A 16,720-nucleotide genomic window follows, 5' to 3' on the forward strand; every position below is an offset into this window, starting at 1 on the left:
CGAGATGAACCAATACATTTCTTTAGCAAGCACTTCTTAATCTCCTAATCTAAACCCAAGCTTTTTGAGTAAAATTTTTATCTCAAAAATTAAAATTCATTATAGCTTCTAAAATTATGAACTACCACACATGGTTTAGAAAGTTCTCTTCCATTTTTTGTGTAGGTAGAGGGTTGTAAAATAAGTAGATTACCAAATGATAAATAATCATTAGACAGCCTTTCGTTTCAAAACACGTATAAAAATTAAAAAGTGACAATTGTAGCTGCAGGTTTTGTAAGAATAACGTCGCAAAACTTTGATAGTCGAAGTTATTGTCCCTGTTGGAAAGCCATTCCAATTTCTTTCATGTTTCATCATTATGAATGTCACTAGTATACAGCTTTAAGTGAAGAACATTATGGCGGAATCATATGACACTCAATATTCAAACATCATGTTTTTCAGCAAACGATGGAGTTTTGGAGTTTAACTGGGCTGAAACATCTTGTTGCCCTGTTGCCCATCGGATGTTTATAAGGCATAAATCAAAAAGTGCAGCCACTTGACTGTAGACTGCTTCGTTCTGATTTCCTATGTATTCATGCCAGTTTATGAAAGATACTGTTAAGCAAGGCTGATTATAAACGAGTTCCACCCCCCCCCTTCCCTGTAATTACCAGAAAGATCAAGCTATTTGTTGATGAAATCCCCCCCCCTCCCCTGTAATTACCAAAGCTACTTGTTGATGAAATACCAATCCATCGGGGGGAGAACTTTCGCAAAATGTTTGGATGTATGAATCGTGGTATATTTGATATGATAAGAACTTCCATTTGTTTCATTTGTTTTAAGATCCCACCAGAAAAAGTAAACTCTTGATTAGAGGATAGCTTCATCCGTCTGTCTCGTTTGACAGACTGCTTCATTCTCCGGCCTCGTTTTGAATATTTAAAGATCGCCGCAATTATTGGATCGCTGATGATTTTGGCATGCTTGTTTTGTAAAAAATTGGCCTTTGCTAAAAATAATCAGATACTGTTTTTTGATACTGCTCATTTTATGATCGAGTGGACCACAAAAGCCACCTGCAAATGTTTTGATTTTAATTTTTCAAAATGTGATTGAAGGCAGTTGTGAAAAATAAACACTAAAGTAATGCTGGGTTTCGCTCGTCAACATTTACCTTAAAAACTATTCTATTTGTTAAAGTGAAATATTTTTGGCTCATATATGGTAAATTTGATTATTTCTACGGTGGTTACTAATAATCGCCCGGATATAAAAAAAAGCTTTTTCCTCTTCAGATTTAATTACATTGTATGCTAATAATCATTTTGGGAATTAAACACATCTATCATAAAACCTCCTTGCTTGCTGAAAGATCTGAGATCTGACGTAGGCCGAAACGTCAGCCTAGATGTTTAAGGATTCAGTTTTTTCCTCGTTATTAACACTATCGTCAGGCAGGTAGCAAGAATTTCTTTTTTTTCGACTTGGAGGAGAAGGCTCTTTTGGGGAGAGTCTCAATGGGCTCCTTTCCGAAGAAGAAAAGAAGGATATTTTCGCTGATGAACAGTTTCAATGCAAAATCCGCTCGATGGAAGAAACGCTTAAGTTATTTCAGAGACCTTCATGTCATAAAATCAATAAAGGATCAAGCAAAGGTAGTTGCTCCGTTGGTTAAATATGATATTCCTTGATATGAATGAAGGTAAAATTATGATATTTCTTGATATGAATGAAGGTAAAAAAACTAATGATTTGAAGATTTGAAGAATATGATATTCCTTGATATGAATGAAGGTAAAAAAACTAATGATTTGAAGATTTGAAGATTGCTTGTTGGCCATAAATCGAAAAATCCAGACCCTTTTTAGGTTAAATTGTGTCTTGTGTCCATTTCCCCTAAAAAGGCATGCTAAGATGGAAAGAGGGATCTAAATTGACAACCAGTGCTGCTTTTTACCTAGCATTAGAAGTAACTGAAAACCTGGCATTTCTCAAGACCACGGCGAAATCGTACCAGTTGTTATTATCTGCTGTTCAATTTGTTTGCAAAAAAATTTATTTTAAATAGGATTAGGAGGATTGCTTTAGTGAAGTTTGCTTAAAAGAATGCATTTTCCAGAGAAATAGAAGCATCAAAACTCGAGAATTTCCTGTTCCTTCCGCGGCAACCATAGTGCCGCCTGGGGTAGTTACTATATTCTTTGCCCATTCCTATATAGAGATTTGACAAAACTATTAGGAACTCCGTTATTATGAAATTAAAATGAAATGAAGTTGCGAATTTTATACAGAGTTAGATTGCCAATATGCATTGCAGAGGTTTGTGACAGCAACTAAAGAATTTCAGGCAAAAATTCTTTAATCAGGTAAATTTGTAGTCCACACCCCCCCCCCCTCCCAAAGCTTGCCTCGCGATGGCCCTGCTCCTTGGGGAATGCTGTTTTGCTTTTGACGCTCGTTGCTGGAGAGTCTTGTGTTCCCTGAAGGGTTTTGAATCAAACAAGTGAGACAAGGCGCGTGTTTTCATGGCCTTGTTATCCCTTGACGATGGTCTCACCATGTATTTGTTGCATTTTGCCTCAAGAGACCAATAGCCATGTACCCCAAAGGAGCTGCTCTTGAAAGGCATTCTAAGTTGTCTCTATCGATTCACTGGTAACTGTTGGCCTTGCCGCCCTGGATTGCATTGCTACAAAGTTAAGTTTTGATATATATATAAAGACGAGTTGAAATGTCAAGTTTGGATGTGGTCAGATTCTAACTAGAGATTAGGTAAGGGATTCCATTCTCCTTTTTATGTTTTTCCGTTCATTACAATTTCCTCTGCCATTCATATACTCTGTGTCACGGAGCTTGAATGCTGTTGCTTTGCACACAGAACGTAACTGGTAGTTAGCTAATTTTTTAATTAAATTGACAATAATGTAGCTGAATCTTTGCTGATCAAGTGAAGCCTTGCATTTTCTTTGTTTTGCTCATACCTATCGAAGTTATACAAATTCAAAGATTCAATCTATCAAAGTTATTCAAATGATAAACAACAGATCAATTGTACGCTCCAAAATTAAAATGGGTGGGGATAGGCCTAGTTTATGCATACATGTTACTCGATATTTTGTATTAAGTTAAGCAGTTGCCACAATTGTTATTTTTGCTGTGAATCTGTTTGGATTTATCCTAAGACCTTATTCAAATACCTCTTCTTTTACAGCCTTACACTATTTGATCCAACTTTTGCAATCTGGCTCGGTATAACCAGGGCTCCCTACTTTGAACCAATGCTCAGTGGAATATCATTACACGCAAAGTAATGCATCAATAATAAATAGCGAGTGCAAATACAAGATTATGGTGGAGGGGAATGTGGTATTCTCGTAAAGAAATTTCTTTCTAAAGACAAGGCCAGTTTCAAGGTCAGTTAGCAAAAAATGTTTTGCATCTTATCAGTATTTTCATGTTTTTTTTACCCGCTTCCTAGCCTGTGGCGCAAATTAAATTTTTTTTGGGGGAAGTGGGGGCTCTGACCTAAGATGTGAATATTTCAGGCTCTCGAAAGTCAAAAGTTAATGGCTGCTGTCAAGTTTTCATAACAGAAAAGACGGTGTTTCGAAGTGTTCCCTGGTCTTTATGTCCAGGTGTTGGACAGTGTTTTCGATCGCTATGTACAAATGGTCTGCTTTGAGTTGGGTCCGTGTACAAAGATGGTAGCTTACAAATTGTTCTGCATTTTTTCAAGAGCCAATTTTTTTCAAAATTCGGAACGTTATTCGGATTGTATATGATTATTGTACAGTAAGCAAAGAGTGCTCGAAATAGCGGAAACAGCCCATACTGAAGTACTTTCCATTCGAAATTATTTATTTTGAAATACGTTTTGGAACACCTTGGATTTTTGAGCAATTTCGTTATTTTGCAAATACGCCGTGGCTGTTTTCTTTCTTCAAGAGTGCTAATAGGGTAGCGTTATATTTGCCTGTAAGAAGAATGCAACGTTTCGATGTTGGACAGAATTTCCAAAAGTTGGTTAGAAATTGGAACTTCCTTGCATTGTTTGCAGCTGCGAAGAGTGTTTGAATTCGGGGAGGAAAGGACCTAAAGAAGCTGCATTGTGTCTACCAACAAGACATTGGCCCAAGGAGTCAGTGACAATGAGGTTAAAGTTCGAAGAAGGCTTTGATACAGATAATGTAAGTAGTATTTGATATGTATTTCAATCATTTGCATCTGTAATCAGATTTCTAATTGACTTTTTGTTACGCGCTATTCCTTTTAAAAACAATCAAATTTAGTGGTTAAGAGGGTTAACATATCGACATCTAACATTAGACTTTTTTCTAGGTTGCTATAATTTGCAAGTTGCTGTTTGATCCATTCGTTGAGAGTAAAGTTGCTTCCAGCGAAGAATGGTACGTTAATTGTATAGCTTTTGCGGAAGGATTTACCATGTAGGCCTTGAACTTCGCCATTGCTAGATTCTAGTGGACAAAGCATCTACTGTTGGTACCACTCTGTTGGGTACAAATCATATGGCTCGGCATTGCAATTTGCAAAGAGCGGAAATAAACTTTTTCAAACTTTCTGCCAATTGCAAAGCAAAGGTACAAGTCTTGTACTGTAAGTATCATAGACAATTTATCAATCTTATTTTTCAAGGCGATAAAGGCATTGAATAAGGTGTGTTAGAGCGAATTAACTAAAGAAAACATTGAATGAACTTTAGCCAAAAAATGATGATTTAATCTTTTACCACCAAATAGTCAAACAAACACCTTGTAGAGCTATGGAACATCAACGGCTGAAGGCAAAATGTTTTCAATTTGCAGACGAGATGGCATTCTCTTCCATTGTGACCACACTGGGCCGGACGTATGCAAAAGTGATATTTACTTCAATGGTGCAATTCTGCAATCAGCTGGACGTCCAGTTCTGCAACGTTGGACCCAATTTTATGGTTGGAAGCGAAAACTATGTGCTGCCAAAATTTATTGCAGCTCTCGAGGATTTGCAATTGGAGAATTTGAGACGGCATCTAGATCTGGCAGAGGAAGAGAGGAAAAAAGTATGACATTTTCCTTTCTTTATAATCTACTTAATGACATCTTCACTACAAATATTTTGCAATCCTGGCTCTTTTATTATATTTTAAATATTCGTACTTCATATTAACTTCCGTAAAAGCTCTATTGAGCCCCCTCTCTATTAAGTTCCCCCCTTGTCAAGCAAGAACTGTAAAAAAGCTCCTCTACTCTCTCTATTAAGCCCTCTCCCCCTCTTTAGCTTTTGATGTCAAACATAAAAAATATGCGCACTTAGGTGGTCTCTTGACGGTTGCGGTGATGGTGAGAGTTTGTGCATTATATACAGCCCATGTAAAGACTTACTTGTGCTACTTAGTAGTCGGTCGAAATTTGTTGCGAAGATGTCCCAGGGTTATCAATTGATCCTGGTGATTCTGATGAAGATAAAGACTTTATAATTGATTAATTAGACTTTCGAAGCTGCTAGGAACATTTGTGAGAACATTTGTGTGACATCTTCATAACAAAAAATAGAAAAAGGCATTTTTAAAACATTTTTTTACTTCAAATTTTTAATAAGCCCCCTCTCTCTAATAAGTCCCCCTCTCTTTTAAGCCCCCTCTAGGACTGAGAAAATAAATAAGTCCCCCGTGGGCTTAATAGATCTATTACGGTATATGATTTATGTCTTTTTATAACAGGTGGAATTTCTACTTCGTTTCCTCCGTTTGAAGTGGTAATCGCCAATGAAACCAGCTGGTATGTGAAGGGGAAGAAAAGCAAAAACCATCGGTAAATTTTCTTAGTTGATATCACATTACCCTACTTAAATTCTTTTTAGTTTTAGTACAACATATTTCAGGTAATTACGCAAAATTCTCCTAAAAAAATTTTTCTAATGGAAGTTTTTAGCTCTAGAATATGCTATGTACATTCCACTTGAAATTAAACAGGCAGGATTAAATTAAAACATATTGTGGTTTATCTATATAACTGATCAAAAATCTTCGTAATTGGCGTTAATTATGAATATCCTTCCCATTTTTCTTTCCATAATCTCGAGCAATGTTATCAATCTTTTTATCTTATACAGAAAATGCTGAAATTTTCATCTCCGCAGCAGGAAAGATTAAGTTCGCCATTTGAAGAAAGGTATGTGCAATAATAACTATCTCGTAGAATCTTTTCATGATTAATTGATTCGATCTGATTCACTTAACAGAGAATCTAAAGGAAGTAGCAGGAGAAAACAAGAGGCTGTGTGATATCTGAATTTCAAAACGTTTTCGTAAAAACATCTGAGTCGCTTGAATATAATACATTCATTTTTAAAACATTAATTTGAATATAAACTTTTAAATTGGAGTAAACTGTCTTGGGTTGGATAGTGGGCAGTCTCGAAAAGAGGAAAGCCTTTTTGTGGCAGGAAGACAGTAAGCAAAGCTCTATCTGACCATTCATCCAAAATTTTTTGGTCCAATACCTTATTTTTCAGGTCCTAAAGCGATCCAAAAGTGATCTAATTCTTTTCTGACTTTAGATTTTAAGATTTCGTCAAGACCAAAGCTATATGTTTAATAAGACAATTCATAGACCACAAATATTTTCTGCCACTCTCAAGGAATCCAAAAGTGATGTTAATCAGTCTTGCAGTCACTAAGTTATTTAAAAACATTCAGAGTTTGAATAAATCCAGACAAGAAGGTTGAAGACATTCAGATTTGTTTACTTTGCTCTCTCTCTCGTAAAGAAACCAAAGCTTGAGGGTTACAAAAATGAAAATTTTACGACAGAAAAATTTTAGCAAATAACTCCCTTTTAGTAATAAAAGAGGTCTAAACCAAAAGGGCTATTATTAAAAGAAGCTGTTATGAAAAAGGTTGAGAGTTCTTTACTTTGTCATTATTCATCAAAAAACCAAAGGTAACGATTTCCAACTATTCTTTGACTCAAAAAGCCTGTTTTTGCTAGTCAAACGCAATCCAAAAGTGACATTAATCTGATAACATTCACTACAAAGAGTTTTCACTACACATAATAACATGGAGTATTCTACTATGGTTTTTTGTGAAAGACCAATGCCAACAAAAATGACAATTTTATGACTTGAAAATTTTGGTCAGTAACTCTTTTTGCCTTGCTCAAAAGTCAAATAAAAGAGATCTCAAACAATTCTGAAGACATTAAAGAGTGTCATCATGAAAATATTCACAGTTTTTGTTACTTCTGAAGGAATCCTTTAATGTCAAAAACTAAAGTTAAAGCAATTGTTTAAACATTCATGGAGATTAGCCTAAGACAGATGTAAAACCATATAGAATAGCTTCAAAATACATTGAAATCATGTTTTTGGGTATTTCAAAGATTTTAATTAAAGAAAAAACATTAAAGTTTGCAACCCAAAAACTGACAAAAACCAGAGGCTGTAGGCTCTCAAAATTGCAAGAAATGAGTGGTGAAAGCTGTGAACTTCAAAACAATTGCAAACAATATAAATCAGGTTTCAAACAAATTTAAATCAATTTTAATGATATTTTTATGGTTTTTTTGTTACAACAAAAGTAAATACAACAAAAACCAAGGCTAAGGCTTAAGAAAAATCTTAAAAATTGTTAGAAATTTTTTAGCTTCACAATAGTTTCAAACAATGTATTCTGGCCTCAAAAAACTATTCAATGATATTTGGGGGTATATCTATGATTTTAACTCGAAGAAATACCATATTTTTGTCACCAAAAGATTGAGAAAAAGCAAGGCTATAGGCATAAAAAACAGACGAAAATTGATGGAAGTTTCATTTCGTCAAAACAGTTGCAAACCATAAAAAACGACCTCAAACACATTTCAATTAGGTTTGTAGCTATCTCTTTGAATATAAATCAACAAAATGCTATGTTTTGGTTTCTAATAAACAGACACGAAGCAAATCCTAAGCCTTAGAAAAATTGTCAAAAATTCATGGGAATTTTTAAGCCTCCTAACAATTGTCAAACATATAAAAAAGCTTTTAAACCTATTTAATCATAATTTGGAGCATTTCTATGATTTTAGTCCATGGAAATGCTATTATTTATGTCACAAAAAAAATTCACAAAAAGCAAGTATAAAGCCTAGAAAAAATGTCAAAAATTGATGGAAATTTTCTAGCTTCTGATCAGTTGCGACACATAAAAAACAGTTTTTAAACCAATTTAAATCACAATTTCGAGAGTTTCTATGATTTTGGTCAATGGAAATGCCATATTTTTTGTTACCGAAAAATTGTCAAAAAGCAACGCTATAGGCTTAGAGAAATTGTCAAAAATTCATGGAAATTTTCTAGCTTCTGATCAGTTGCGACACATAAAAAACAGCTTTTAAACCAATTTAAATCATAATTTAGAGTATTTTAATGATTTTTGTCCATGGAAATGCCATATTTTTCGCTGCCGAAAAATGGTCAAAAAGCAAGGCTATAGGCTTAGAAAAATTTTTAAAAATTGATGGAAATTTTCTAGCTTCTGATCAGTTGTGACACATAAAAAACAGCTTTAAAGCCAACTTAAATCAAAATGAAGAATATTTCAATGATTTTTTTCAATAGAAATGCCATATTTTTTGTTACCGAAAAATTGTCAAAAAGCAAGGCAATAGGCTTAGAAAAATTGTCAAAAATTCATGGAAATTTTCAAGCTTCTGATCAGTGGCGACACAAAACAAACAGCGTTTAAACCAATTTAAATCATAATTCAGAATATTTCAATGATTTTATTCAATGGAAATGCCATATTTTTTGTTACCGAAAAATTGTCAAAAAGCAAGGCTATGGGCTTAGAAAAATTGTAAAAAATTCATGGAAATTTTCTAGCTTCTGATCAGTTGCGACACATAAAAAACAGCTTTTAAACCAATTTAAATCATAATTTAGAGTATTTTAATGATTTTTGTCCATGGAAATGCCATATTTTTCCCTGCCGAAAAATGGTCAAAAAGCAAGGCTATAGGCTTAAAAAAATTGTTAAAAATTGATGGAAATTTTCTAGCTTCTGATCAGTTGCGACACATAAAAATCAGCTTTAAAGCCAACTTAAATCAAAATGAAGAATATTTCAATGATTTTTTTCTATAGAAATGCCATAATTTTTAATACCGAAAAATTGTCAAAAAGCAAGGCTATAAGCTTAGAAAAAGTGTCAAAAATTCATGGAAATTTTCTAGCTTCTGATCAGTTGCGAAACATAAAAAACAACTTTAAAGCCAATTTAAATCAAAATGCAAAATATTTCAATGATTTTTTTCAATAGAAATGCCATGTTTTTTGTTACCGAAAAATTGTCAAAAAGAATGGCTATAGGCTTAGAAAAATTGTCAAAAATTGATGAAAGCTTTCTAGCTTCTGATCAGTTGCGACACATCAAAAACAGCTTTAAACCAATTTAAATCATAATTTAGAGTATTTTAATGATTTTTGTCCATGGAAATGCCATATATTTTCTTACCGATAAATGGTCAAAAAGCAAGGCTATAGGCTTAGAAAAATTGTCAAAAATTCATGGAAATTTTCTAGCTTCTGATCAGTTGCGACACATAATAAACAGCTTTAAAGCCAATTTAAATCTTTATTTATAGTATTTCTATGATTTTAGTCCATGGAAATGCTATATTTTTTGCCACAGAAAAATTGTCAAAAAGCAAGGCTATGGGCTTACGAAAATTGTCAAAAATTGATAGAAATTTTCTAGCTTCTGATCAGTTGCGACACACAAAAACCAGCCTTTAAACCAATTTAAATCATAATTTAGAGTATTTCAACGATTTTAGTCCATGGAAATGCCATATTTTTTGTTACCGAAAAATTGTCAAAAAGCATGGCTATAGGCTTAGAAAAAGTGTCAAAAATTGATGGAAATTTTCTAGCTTCTGATCAGTTGCGAAACATAAAAAACAGCTTTAAAGCCAATTTAAATCAAAATGCAGAATATTTCATTGATTTTATTAAATGGAAATGCCATATTTTTTGTTACCGAAAAATTGTCAAAAAGCATGGCTATAGGCTTAGAAAAAGTGTCAAAAATTGATGGAAATTTTCTAGCTTCTGATCAGTTGCGAAACATAAAAAACAGCTTTAAAGCCAATTTAAATCAAAATGCAGAATATTTCAATGATTTTTTTCAATAGAAATGCCATGTTTTTTGTTACCGAAAAATTGTCAAAAAGCAAGGCTATAGGCTTAGAAAAATTGTCAAAAATTGATGAAAGCTTTCTAGCTTCTGATCAGTTGCGACACAAAACAAACAGTGTTTAAACCAATTTAAATCATAATTCAGAGTATTTCAATGATTTTATTAAATGGAAATGCCATATTTTTTGTTACCGAAAAATTTTCAAAAAGCATGGCTATAGGCTTAGACAAATTGTCAAAAATTGATGGAAATTTTCTAGTTTCTGATCAGTTGCGACATATAAAAAACAGCTTTTAAACCAATTAAAATCATAATTTAGATGATTTTTATGATTTTAGTCCAAGGAAATGCCATATTTTTTGTTACCGAAAAATTGTCAAAAAGCAAGGCTATAGGCTTAGAAAAATTGTCAAAAATTGATGAAAGCTTTCTAGCTTCTGATCAGTTGCGACACATCAAAAACAGCTTTTAAACCAATTTAAATCATAATTTAGAGTATTTTAATGATTTTTGTCCATGGAAATGCCATATATTTTCTTACCGATAAATGGTCAAAAAGCAATGCTATAGGCTTAGAAAAATTGTCAAAAATTCATGGAAATTTTCTAGCTTCTGATCAGTTGCGACACATAATAAACAGCTTTAAAGCCAATTTAAATCTTTATTTATAGTATTTCTATGATTTTAGTCCATGGAAATGCTATATTTTTTGCCACAGAAAAATTGTCAAAAAGCAAGGCTATGGGCTTACGAAAATTGTCAAAAATTGATAGAAATTTTCTAGCTTCTGATCAGTTGCGACACACAAAAAACAGCCTTTAAACCAATTTAAATCATAATTTAGAGTATTTCAACGATTTTAGTACATGGAAATGCCATATTTTTTGTTACCGAAAAATTGTCAAAAAGCATGGCTATAGGCTTAGAAAAAGTGTCAAAAATTGATGGAAATTTTCTAGCTTCTGATCAGTTGCGAAACATAAAAAACAGCTTTAAAGCCAATTTAAATCAAAATGCAGAATATTTCATTGATTTTATTAAATGGAAATGCCATATTTTTTGTTACCGAAAAATTGTCAAAAAGCATGGCTATAGGCTTAGAAAAAGTGTCAAAAATTGATGGAAATTTTCTAGCTTCTGATCAGTTGCGAAACATAAAAAACAGCTTTAAAGCCAATTTAAATCAAAATGCAGAATATTTCAATGATTTTTTTCAATAGAAATGCCATGTTTTTTGTTACCGAAAAATTGTCAAAAAGCAAGGCTATAGGCTTAGAAAAATTGTCAAAAATTGATGAAAGCTTTCTAGCTTCTGATCAGTTGCGACACATCAAAAACAGCTTTAAACCAATTTAAATCATAATTTAGAGTATTTTAATGATTTTTGTTCATGGAAATGCCATATATTTTCTTACCGATAAATGGTCAAAAAGCAATGCTATAGGCTTAGAAAAATTGTCAAAAATTCATGGAAATTTTCTAGCTTCTGATCAGTTGCGACACATAATAAACAGCTTTAAAGCCAATTTAAATCTTTATTTATAGTATTTCTATGATTTTAGTCCATGGAAATGCTATATTTTTTGCCACAGAAAAATTGTCAAAAAGCAAGGCTATGGGCTTATGAAAATTGTCAAAAATTGATAGAAATTTTCTAGCTTCTGATCAGTTGCGACACACAAAAAACAGCCTTTAAACCAATTTAAATCATAATTTAGAGTATTTCAACGATTTTAGTCCATGGAAATGCCATATTTTTTGTTACCGAAAAATTGTCCAAAAGCAAGGCTATAGGCTTAGAAAAATTGTCAAAAATTGATGGAAAATTCCGAGCTTCTGATCAGCTGCAACACATATAAAACAGCTATAAAGCCAATTTAAATCAAAATTTAGAGTATTTCAAAGATTAAATTCAATACAAATGTCATATTTCTTGTTACCGAAAAATTGTCAAAAAGTAAGGCTATAGGCTTAGAAAAATTGTCAAAAATTGATGGCAATTTTCTAGCCTCTGATCAGTGGCGACACATATAAAACAGCTTTAAAGCCATTTTAAATCAAAATTTAGAGTATTTCAATGATTTTCTTGAAAAGAAATACCATATTTGTTGTTACCGAAAAATTGTCCAAAAGCAAGGCTATAGGCTTAGAAAAATTGTCAAAAATTGATGGAAATTTTCTAGCCTCTGATCAGTGGCGACACATATAAAACAGCTTTAAAGCCAATTTAAATCAAAATTTAGAGTATTTCAATGATTTTCTTGAAAAGAAATACCATATTTTTTGTTACCAGAAAATTGTCCAAAAGCAAGGCTATAGGCTTAGAAAAATTGTCAAAAATTGATGGAATATTTCTAACTTCTGATCAGTTGCGGCACATAAAAAACAGCTTTAAAGCCAATTTTAATCAAAATGCAGAATATTTCAATGATTTTTTTCAATAGAAATGCCATATTTTTTGTTACCGAAAAATTGTCAAAAAGCAAGGCTATAGGCTTAGAAAAATTGTCAAAAATTCATCGAAATTTTCTAGCTTCTGATCAGTTGCGACACAAAACAAACAGCGTTTAAACAAATTTAAATCATAATTTAGAGTATTTCAATGATTTTATTCAATGGAATTGCCATATTTTTTGGTTCCGAAAAATTGTCAAAAAGCAAGGCTAAAGTCTTGGAAAAATTGTCAAAAATTGATGGAAATTTTCTAGCTTCTGATCAGCTGCGAAACATATAAAACAGCTATAAAGCCAATTTAAATCAAAATTTAGGGTATTTCAAAGATTAAATTCAATACAAATGTCATATTTCTTGTTTCCGAAAAATTGTCAAAAAGTAAGGCTATAGGCTTAGAAAAATTGTCAAAAATTGATGGCAATTTTCTAGCCTCTGATCAGTGGCGACACATATAAAACAGCTTTAAAGCCAATTTAAATCAAAATTTAGAGTATTTCAATGATTTTCTTGAAAAGAAATACCATATTTTTTGTTACCGAAAAATTGTCCAAAAGCAAAGCTATAGGCTTAGAAAAATTGTCAGAAATTGATGGAAATTTTCTAGCTTCTGATCAGTTGCGGCACATAAAAATCAGCTTTAAAGCCAATTTAAATCAAGATGCAGAATATTTCAATGATTTTTTTCAATAGAAATGCCATATTTTTTGTTACCGAAAAATTGTCAAAAAGCAAGGCTATAGGCTTAGAAAAATTGTCAAAAATTGATGGAAAAATTCGAGCTTCTAATCAGCTGCGACACAAAACAAACAGCGTTTAAACCAATTTAAATCATAATCTAGAGTATTTCAATGATTTTATTCAATGGAAATGCCATATTTTTTGGTTCCGAAAAATGGTCAAAAAGCAAGGCTATAGGCTTAGAAAAATTGTCAAAAATTGATGGAAATTTTCTAGCTTCTGATCAGTGGCGACACATATAAAACAGCTTTAAAGCCAATTTAAATCAAAATTTAGAGTATTTCCATGTTTTTATTCAAAAGAAATACCTTATTTTTTGTTACGGAAAAATTGTTAAAAAGCAAGGCTATAGGCTTAGAAAAATTGTCAAAAATTGATGGAAATTTTCTAGCTTCTGATCAGTTGCAACACATAAAAAACAGCTTTAAAGCCAATTTAAATGATAATTTAGAGTATTTCAATGATTTTGTTCAATGGAAATGCCCAATTTTCTGTTACCGAAAAATTGATGAAAGGCAAGGCTATAGGCTTAGAAAAATTGTCAAAAATTGATGGAAATTTTCTAGCTTCTGATCAGTTGCGGCACATAAAAAACAGCTTTAAAGCCAATTTAAATCAAAATGCACAATATTTCAATGATTTTTTTCAATAGAAATGCCATATTTTTTGTTACCGAAAAATTGTCAAAAAGCAAGGCTATAGGTTTAAAAAAATTGTCAAAAATTGATGGAAAATTTCGAGCTTCTGATCAGCTGCGACACATATAAAACAGCTTTAAAGCCAATTTAAATCAAAATTTAGAGTATTTCAACGATTTTCTTGAAAAGAAATACCATATTTTTTGTTACCGAAAAATTGTCAAAAAGCAAGACTATAGGCTTAGAAAAATTGTCAAAAATTGATGGAAATTTTCTAGCTTCTGATCAGTTGCGACACATAAAAATCAGCTTTTAAACCAATGTAAATCATAAATTAGAGTGTTTCTATAATCTTAGTCCATGGAAATGCCATATTTTTTGTTACCGAAAAATTGTTAAAAAGCAAGGCTATAGGCTTAGAAAAATTGTCAAAAATGGATGGAAATTTTCTTGTTTCTGATCAGTTGCGACGCATAAAAAACAGTTTTTAAACACATTTAAAGCATAATTTAGAGTATTTCAATGATTTTATTCAATGGAAATGCCATATTTTTTGTTACCGAAAAATTGTCAAAAACCAAGGCTATAGTCTTGGAAAAATTGTCAAAAATTGATGGAAATTTTCTACCTTCTGATCAGTTGCAACACATAAAGAACAGCTTTTAAACCAATTAAAATCATAAGTTAGATTATTTCTATGATTTTAGTCCAAGGAAATGCCATATTTTTTGTTACCGAAAAATTGTCAAAAAGCAAGGCTATAGGCTTAGAAAAATTGTCAAAAATTGATGGAAATTTTCTAGCTTCTGATTAGTTGCGACACATAAAAAACAGCTTTTAAACCAATTTAAATCATAATTTAGAGTATTTCCATGTTTTTATTCAAAAGAAATACCTTATTTTTTGTTACCGAAAAATTGTTAAAAAGCAAGGCTATAGGCTTAGAAAAATTGTCAAAAATTGATGGAAATTTTCTAGCTTCTGATCAGTTGCGACACATAAAAAACAGCTTTAAAGCCAATTTAAATGATAATTTAGAGTATTTCAATGATTTTGTTCAATGGAAATGCCCAATTTTCTGTTACCGAAAAATTGTCAAAAAGCAAGGCTATAGGCTTAGAAAAATTGTCAAAAATTGATGAAAGCTTTCTAGCTTCTGATCAGTTGCGACACATCAAAAACAGCTTTTAAACCAATTTAAATCATAATTTAGAGTATTTTAATGATTTTTGTCCATGGAAATGCCATATATTTTCTTACCGATAAATGGTCAAAAAGCAATGCTATAGGCTTAGAAAAATTGTCAAAAATTCATGGAAATTTTCTAGCTTCTGATCAGTTGCGACACATAATAAACAGCTTTAAAGCCAATTTAAATCTTTATTTATAGTATTTCTATGATTTTAGTCCATGGAAATGCTATATTTTTTGCCACAGAAAAATTGTCAAAAAGCAAGGCTATGGGCTTACGAAAATTGTCAAAAATTGATAGAAATTTTCTAGCTTCTGATCAGTTGCGACACACAAAAAACAGCCTTTAAACCAATTTAAATCATAATTTAGAGTATTTCAACGATTTTAGTCCATGGAAATGCCATATTTTTTGTTACCGAAAAATTGTCAAAAAGCATGGCTATAGGCTTAGAAAAAGTGTCAAAAATTGATGGAAATTTTCTAGCTTCTGATCAGTTGCGAAACATAAAAAACAGCTTTAAAGCCAATTTAAATCAAAATGCAGAATATTTCATTGATTTTATTAAATGGAAATGCCATATTTTTTGTTACCGAAAAATTGTCAAAAAGCATGGCTATAGGCTTAGAAAAAGTGTCAAAAATTGATGGAAATTTTCTAGCTTCTGATCAGTTGCGAAACATAAAAAACAGCTTTAAAGCCAATTTAAATCAAAATGCAGAATATTTCAATGATTTTTTTCAATAGAAATGCCATGTTTTTTGTTACCGAAAAATTGTCAAAAAGCAAGGCTATAGGCTTAGAAAAATTGTCAAAAATTGATGAAAGCTTTCTAGCTTCTGATCAGTTGCGACACATAATAAACAGCTTTAAAGCCAATTTAAATCTTTATTTATAGTATTTCTATGATTTTAGTCCATGGAAATGCTATATTTTTTGCCACAGAAAAATTGTCAAAAAGCAAGGCTATGGGCTTATGAAAATTGTCAAAAATTGATAGAAATTTTCTAGCTTCTGATCAGTTGCGACACACAAAAAACAGCCTTTAAACCAATTTAAATCATAATTTAGAGTATTTCAACGATTTTAGTCCATGGAAATGCCATATTTTTTGTTACCGAAAAATTGTCCAAAAGCAAGGCTATAGGCTTAGAAAAATTGTCAAAAATTGATGGAAAATTCCGAGCTTCTGATCAGCTGCAACACATATAAAACAGCTATAAAGCCAATTTAAATCAAAATTTAGAGTATTTCAAAGATTAAATTCAATACAAATGTCATATTTCTTGTTACCGAAAAATTGTCAAAAAGTAAGGCTATAGGCTTAGAAAAATTGTCAAAAATTGATGGCAATTTTCTAGCCTCTGATCAGTGGCGACACATATAAAACAGCTTTAAAGCCATTTTAAATCAAAATTTAGAGTATTTCAATGATTTTCTTGAAAAGAAATACCATATTTGTTGTTACCGAAAAATTGTCCAAAAGCAAGGCTATAGGCTTAGAAAAATTGTCAAAAATTGATGGAA

General features: G+C 31.8%; 1 protein-coding gene across 5 annotated transcripts; it reads left to right on the top strand.

Annotated features, from left to right (window-relative positions):
• Positions 1 to 726: 726 nt before the first annotated feature.
• Positions 727 to 8,112, top strand: LOC135693409 (uncharacterized). 5 transcript variants are annotated; one of them, XR_016144306.1, is made up of 5 exons: positions 727 to 4,178; positions 4,330 to 4,605; positions 4,815 to 5,050; positions 5,711 to 5,801; positions 6,103 to 8,112. XR_016144306.1 is itself a non-coding variant. In XM_089111530.1 (5 exons), exons 2-5 carry the CDS (start codon positions 4,395 to 4,397, stop codon positions 6,110 to 6,112), a joined length of 387 nt encoding a protein of 128 aa, XP_088967656.1. In that variant the 5' UTR covers positions 728 to 4,178; positions 4,330 to 4,394; the 3' UTR covers positions 6,113 to 8,112. The 5 variants fall into 5 exon arrangements, 1 of the variants encoding a protein (XP_088967656.1); XR_016144308.1 differs by having other exon boundaries at positions 728 to 4,178; positions 4,330 to 4,397; XM_089111530.1 differs by having other exon boundaries at positions 728 to 4,178; positions 4,330 to 4,397; positions 4,768 to 5,050.
• Positions 8,113 to 16,720: the final 8,608 nt, after the last annotated feature.

Source organism: Rhopilema esculentum, chromosome 11 (assembly GCF_057945365.1).
Source record: "Rhopilema esculentum isolate cy_ngs chromosome 11, ASM5794536v1, whole genome shotgun sequence".
Classification (NCBI taxonomy): domain Eukaryota; kingdom Metazoa; phylum Cnidaria; class Scyphozoa; order Rhizostomeae; family Rhizostomatidae; genus Rhopilema; species Rhopilema esculentum.

Coding starts and splice junctions, on each gene's coding strand:
- LOC135693409 (XM_089111530.1), top strand. Junction 5,051..5,710: donor CAGAGGAAGAGAGGAAAAAA/GTATGACATTTT, acceptor TTTTTATAACAG/GTGGAATTTCTACTTCGTTT.